General features: G+C 40.0%; 1 protein-coding gene across 1 annotated transcript; it reads left to right on the forward strand.

Annotated features, from left to right (window-relative positions):
- Nucleotides 1-4604: 4604 nt before the first annotated feature.
- Nucleotides 4605-6689, forward strand: LOC117721968 (neutrophil antibiotic peptide NP-2-like). Its single transcript, XM_034520864.2, has 3 exons — nt 4605-4683; nt 5753-5937; nt 6453-6689. The coding sequence occupies exons 2-3, from the start codon at nt 5766-5768 to the stop codon at nt 6563-6565; spliced, it is 285 nt and encodes a 94-aa protein (XP_034376755.1). The 5' UTR covers nt 4605-4683; nt 5753-5765; the 3' UTR covers nt 6566-6689.
- Nucleotides 6690-6974: the final 285 nt, after the last annotated feature.

Raw genomic sequence — 6974 nt, forward strand, 5'->3', positions numbered from 1 at the left:
ATGTGCCTACACTCATATAGGACAAACCGTATTTTCTATACAGAAAATTTCTTCATATGCAGAAAGTGTCCATGTCTAATGACTACAGTATGCTCTGCAAGGTAGACTCAAGTGAGTTACCGTACAGCTTTGGAGGACTTAATGCAGCTTGGCAGAGATATCCAACATAAATAAAGAAGTCAGTAGACAGTTCTCCTTGCAGCCTGAGTCTCCATGCATGAACAGGGTGCTAAGACTCAGGTTCTAAATCAGCACACACTCCTTCAGGGAAAACCATGTGCTGATGAAAAGACAGCTATGGTGGTGAACTGGAGATTGCAGCTTCTAGTAGCACAGAGGGTGTGGGTTCCCAGCAGACTTTCTTTGGGGCATTCAACAGGGGTGGAACAATGCTGGGAGAATTGAATACCCCCATCAGACTTTGAGAAAGAAAGGATTCTAGAAGCATCTTACTTGGTAGTTGTTATAGCAACCATGACAGATACCAGCTCCATTGATTGAACTAGTAGAGAAAGTCTAACTAACTCTAGCTAGTATAACCCTTTTAGCCTCAGGTGTGACAGAATACTGATTAGTGGGTTACAAACATAATAGGCAGTTACCAAAGTCCCACAAGACATTTCTGTCTTTAAATAAGTCACTTTTGACATGGGCAATTAAATTTATTAATTAAGTCAAATATAGAATCATCCTTTGAAATGTAATTATCTAAGGGCATAGGTTCTGTTTCCAGGAACAGTTAGCATAACTCCAGTAAGTGTCAATCAGCAAACCCATGACACAATCACATTGATCAACCACCTTACTAACGTTCTCCAAGGGCTCTCCACTAACTCACTGAGCTAGAAGCCTCTCCTGTCTTTGTCTCCAGAGAGTTTATTCCAACACCTCTCCATGTTGCAAATTCTTCACCCTGGATGCAATAATCTCATGTATTCTTCCTTCCCCCTTTTACAATTTAGGGTGAGTTTTTTTTTTTTTTTTTTTTTTTGTAAAATGCATGGGTTCTTTTTTTTTTTTAACCTGGCCAATTCTAGTGGTGAAATTTTTAGGTGCAAAATGGTAAGTCTTCATGCATGTATGTGCACATTGTGAAGTGATTAAGTTGGAAACTCAGCGTATCTGTCACCTCAGATATTTATAATTTTGTTATGGTGAAACACTAAAATTCTACTGTACTAGGTATTTTGAAATACATATTCCGTTATTATTATCAACCATGTTATTGTGTAATAATCCACCAGAACTCATTGCTCCTACCTAATTGTAATTCTGTACCCATGGACCAACCTCCTCTCAGCATCCATGATCTTACCAGCCACTAGTAGCAAGTATTCTATTCTCACCTGCCATTACATTGCTTTTTATCTTGGATACGTGAGAACGTGTTGTCCTCCAGGTTGTGTATCTGGATATTACACAGTAAGTGACCTCCAGTATTGTCTCAGTTATTAAAAATTCCATGTTTTCATGGCTGAGTAGGGTTTCACTATGTATGTGCACACACACACACACACACACACACACACACACACACACACAGAGTTTATGTATGTACACCACATTCTCTTTATCCACTCACCTACTGAGGGATATCTCTTGGCAATAATGTACAATATACAGAGCTACAATACACAAAGATATCTCTCCAGCACAGAGAGTTTATTTCTATTTGAAAGTTTGGTTTTATGAACTCTTTCTACAACCAGAAACATACCATAGGAGATTAAGAGAACATATTTTTCTGAGCTTTATCAACTTTCTTTGCCACTCCAAGTTCCACAGATCATTTAAGAAATTTGCAGGTTAGAGGAAAAGATTCTCCAATCTAAAGTGGCCCAGATGTTCACTTTCCCAATTTCTTAATACTTGAACCCCTTGGGTGACAGTGAGTTTCTCATCACTCTCTTTAGCTCTCTAGCCAATGATCACATGCCCTCACACTTGCCATTGCTTAGATTCTTCCCTGTTTGAGTGGTAATCTAAAACCCCTGGTTTGTAACCTATTCCACTGCTTTCCTGTCCCTTGATGCTGAAGACCCTGGTTCTTTGATAGTTTCCCCCAATAAAGCTAAGCTTGAGACTCAGCTGGGATCTGTCAGGCCCAGGGTGTACCCAGAACACTTGTATCCAGCTCTTTCATGTCAGATGCTTTGTGTTAGGAATGATCATATTTTCCATGTGTGTAAATTGAAGTCTTGGATTCAAGGTTCAGGAAACACCCCCACTTCAGCATTTTCACTCAGATTTTTGAGAACCATAAGAAGGAATTCTGATTAGAAAAACTGGTTGGTTCAGAAAATAAAGGTGTTATTCTGGCCTTTCTTTTTCTTTCCTTCTCTGATGGCTCTCATATGATGGCAGAGTGAATGAAGGGCAGGTCTAGAAAGGCTTTGTAGTTTGAAATTCAAACAAACAAACAAACCAACAAAAAAACAAAAAAACAAAAAAAAAAAAAAAAGCCACTTGCTAGTCTTTCTTATGTTCTAGCAACCACCAAGTCCATCCAGCCCACCCCACTAAATCCCTCCCCAATAGTACAGGACCTTATGACACTTATCTAAGATGTGTGTTCTGAGTCATTCTGGAGAAACATTGGTTGACAAGATGAAATCCCCACTTCATCAATGCATTGACAAAGCAAAGGTTGATATTCAAAATAAACCACAGAAGTCACATGTTCTCTTACTGTAGATGTACATGATCATGTTTTTCTCGCCTACTGCCATGTAAGATATCATTACAAGAAGGAATGGATTTCAAACAGCAGACACACACACACACACACACACACACACACACACATCTTCTAACTCATATTTATCATTTGGACATTGTTCAGTGCCATGGGCACAGAGATGAGTGGTTCTCTAGAATTTAGACAGTTGGTAACGGTGTCGGAGGGAGATTGAGACAGGCTGTGAGCTGAGACCAGATGTGCAGAGTACAACCATCCATCCTGCCTCAGGAGGGAGGGATCATCATCAACCTGTCTGAAGCAGAGTAGGTTTTGATGATGGCTATTTCTAAACATTATAAACCAAAATATGTTTTTTCCTAAGAGAGCTGTCCATAAATATTTCTGGTCTACCACTGTAAGAGGCCTCAGTTTTTTTTCCCTGGGCTTCCCCTAACAAGACTCAGAGTTCCTCAAAGTATGACAGATGGGTTCCAGTGTGAACATCTGCCTTAGTTCATTTTGTTTTTATAACAGGCCACATACAAAGTCATATAATAATCGTATTATGCACAGCCGATGGTACCAATTTCCTGTAGTTCTGAGGACTATGAAGTCTCAGATAAAAGTGTCAAAAGATTTACTAGGTGGTGATGGTCTTTTTCCTGGCTTATAAATGACATTTTCAGAAAATGTCAGTACCTGTAAAAGGGACAAGCTGGTACCATGAGCCTCTTTTATAAGAGAACTACCCTATCCCTGGGGGCTCTTCCCTTTTACCCCAATCCTCTGCCAGAAGACCCCACTTGTGAATTTCTTAAACTTTGGGAGTATGACTTTCATACATTAGTTTTAGTAAGACTTAAGCATTCTGATCCCAGCATCATCTAATAAAGATAAAATGAAATATTAACGTTTCAAAACTTGGAGACAAAAATACAGCATGTTTACAAGTGTGAGATTTTGCTACTGGTCAAGAAATGACCAAGTTTATGCTGAAGAAGAGCTGGGACGAGCCTGCATTCTGATAGCAGTGTCAGAGGACTTAAAGTCATCTCATAGCACTGTTTTTTCTCTTAGGAACTAGATGGTAGAAAGTCAGTGAGTATCCAGAGTGGAATGTCCACTCTAATCATGCTACGTCAAACATTGTCTTTATATATGGCCAGTACTGGTTTAAGCATAATGCCTCTGTGCACACATCACTTGGTAGACTACCTAATTCCAATTACTCTGCCATCGGTCCAGCCACTGGGACATTCAGAAGACTTTATATCTCAAGGAACAATGGCATGAGTGGTTTTTTTTTTTTTTCCCATATTGATCTAGAGAATTGTTTAGCTGTATTTAGTGGCCAAGAAAGATTGCATGCTGTGCTTTCAGAGAATGACTTGATAATTAAACTTCAATCACATGAGAGACCCTATCAGAAGCTACAGAGTCTACATCAGAAGCAATGTACAATCTCACCATAGTGCAATGTCCTTACTCTGCTGAATGGCTTAACTAATTCTAAATGTTGTAAGTTAGGTCTTAGGGAGGTTAACTTAGAGCTAGTTTTCAAATCCTTCTTTACATGTTCACTGAATATATATTCTAGTCATCTCCACAAAGCATAAGCCATGATTTGTATGCCTCACATTTCCTGTGTACTCTTTCATAGTTTCTCATACCAATGATTAAGCCTCAGCCACAGGGCTGTGCAGTACTAGCTCCTTGGAGTGAGCAGTAATGGGCAAATGTTTGTTATCTAGTCCTGGACAAAATAAATAAGAATTACTTCCGAAAACCCTGCATTGCCCCCAGCTTTTTCACATTGCTTAATTGTCCTTGCACCATAGGTGTTTGAGGTATCCAATAGAAATTAACCACAAAAAATTAAGACATCACAAGGGACCCTTATATAAGGGAAGTCCATTCCAAGATGTTTCAGCTGCTCTTGTATTCCAAGGTCTGGACAGAAGAGTGCTGTGTCTCTTGCTCTGCCCTCCCTGCATACCACAAGGGTAAGTAATCAAAATAACTTTTAAAGTATGGCTATGTTATTGAGGCCTAGCTGCAATTGACTCCCTAAAGGTGAGGCTGCTCTGAAGGAGCCCACATCATCAGACATTCTTCTAGGGTTCTTTTGTCTGGGCCTTTGGTAGCTGAACAGGATAGTAATTACTGGTTAAGAGGAAACTCACAAAACTTTTTCCAAAACACAAATGTCTTTCTTGTCATTCCAGTAGGGATAGTAATATAATCTTTAAAATGTCTTTCTACTTTAAAAATTATCTCTTGATATTGCTTGGTTTTGGTTACTGAGTTGCACATGTTGTCTATATATTTTGGGTATTAATTTCTTTTCAGATGTATGCTTTGCTAAACTTTTCCACCATGTTCTAGCTTGCCCCCTCACCCTAATGCTTATTTCCTCTGCTGTGCAGAAGCTGCCCAGCCCAGTGCAATCTTACAATCCAAATTGCCCACCTGCCTTTTTCTCATCACTGTCCAGACCCAGTTCTGAATTTTCTTCTAGTAGTTTTATGCTTTTACGTCTTATGTCCAGGTCTTTAATTCATTTTAGTTGAGATAAAGTTCCAATTGTACATGAAATAATTGAGCTGTATGCTTTAGTACTTACTGTCCCAATTCCCATTCCTACTTGCATAGAAGTAGATTGAATAAACACTCATTCTTCTTAGACCAATGCTTTGCATAGAGTCATAGGAGCCACCAAACACATGGAACAAGACCTGTCATGAGGGAAGCTGTAACATCAAGACTATCAAGAAGGCCATTAGGACAAATCTCTTTCCTTATCAATGTAGACCCTTTCTAACTGCAGGGCCTCTCTCAAATCCTTTTCACATAGCCTGACCCCCATATACACAGACAGACACACACAAACACATACATACATACATACATACATACATACATACACACACACACACATACATACATACATACATACATACACACACACACATGCACACACATCCACACAGACACACACACAAGCACACACGCACACAGGCACACACATACCACAAATACACATGGTTCCTGATGATTTTTTTCATCCCCTAGGAAACCCTCAGCCATGAGGATGCTCACTCTGCTCACCACCCTTCTCCTGCTGGCTCTCCAGACCCAGGCAGAATCTCCCCAAGGAAGAGCTGAGGAGGATCCAGACCTGGAACAGCTGGTCGAGGAGGACCAGGTTATTTCCATATCCCTTGGAGGGGATAAAAGCACTGCTCTCCAAGAGGCAGGTGAGAGACCTCATCATGCTAGAGACAGAGCAGAGAGAAGGGGTAGAGGGAAGCTCTGAATTTGGGTCACCCAGGCAACTTTATTACTTCTTTATTTTCCTCATTGAACAACAAGCGGCAAATAGATGAATTTCTTTCTTCAAAGATTTGTTTGTGAACATCACGGGGATTAATACAGAAAGATACTTAGTGACTAGTTTTTTCTTCCTGATCTTAATGGTTAGACTTGGTCTATTTTATTGCATCTATTATATTTTAGGAATTGGAGATGTGTGTTTAGATATTTATGTAATGGCAGGAGCACAAAAAATGAAAAAAACATTCAGACAAATGAGGAGTAGCCTTTAGTTTTGTGCTTTCCATGGATATTTATTAATATTGATCGTGATTGCTCATGCCGCTGTCTCTAATGATCAATGTGAGAGTCCATGTCACCCAGGACATATCTTGCCCAAGATCTCTTCTGCCCTTCTGATTCAGGCACTAAGTACTTCATATGATCTCTGTATCCCCAGATGTGAAGTCAGGCTTGACCTGCTTTTGCAGACTTACACGCTGTGGTCTTGGAGAACAGCTCTCTGGGATCTGCCGTTACCGTGGCCGCATCTACAGGTTCTGCTGCCGCTGAGCACTAAGAAGAAGAAGAGTGCATTTGTCATATGACTTGAGATCTTAAAGGAGACTATTATTTGTCCCATGTTGTGTCCTTGAGTTTTCTCTTCCTTTATATCCAAGTAAAGGTCTTACACTGAGTTCTCTGTGTGTGTGTGTGCTTGATTATTGTCTCCAAGCAAGACTCTGAGAACCAAATACCAGAATGCTAGAAACTCTTGGCTTGGGTTTGTATGAGTGTCAAGGTTATCACACAGGCTTCTGATGGATAATATGAAAGATCAATGCTGTTGTCAGCATCATAGCCTCTCATCTCATTTAAATCAGAACCACTCTCAAAGCCATTGGCCATGTGGGAAGTAGACAATATAGCTATCTTCATTTGTACACTGTGACAATGACCTAACTTTTGAAAGAAACCAACC

Source organism: Arvicanthis niloticus, chromosome 16 (assembly GCF_011762505.2).
Source record: "Arvicanthis niloticus isolate mArvNil1 chromosome 16, mArvNil1.pat.X, whole genome shotgun sequence".
In the NCBI taxonomy this organism is placed as follows: Eukaryota; Metazoa; Chordata; class Mammalia; order Rodentia; family Muridae; genus Arvicanthis; species Arvicanthis niloticus.

Coding starts and splice junctions, on each gene's coding strand:
- LOC117721968 (XM_034520864.2), top strand. CDS start 5,766: ATGAGGATGCTCACTCTGCTCACCACCCTTCTCCTGCTGGCTCTCCAG. Junction 5,938..6,452: donor CACTGCTCTCCAAGAGGCAG/GTGAGAGACCTC, acceptor CTGTATCCCCAG/ATGTGAAGTCAGGCTTGACC.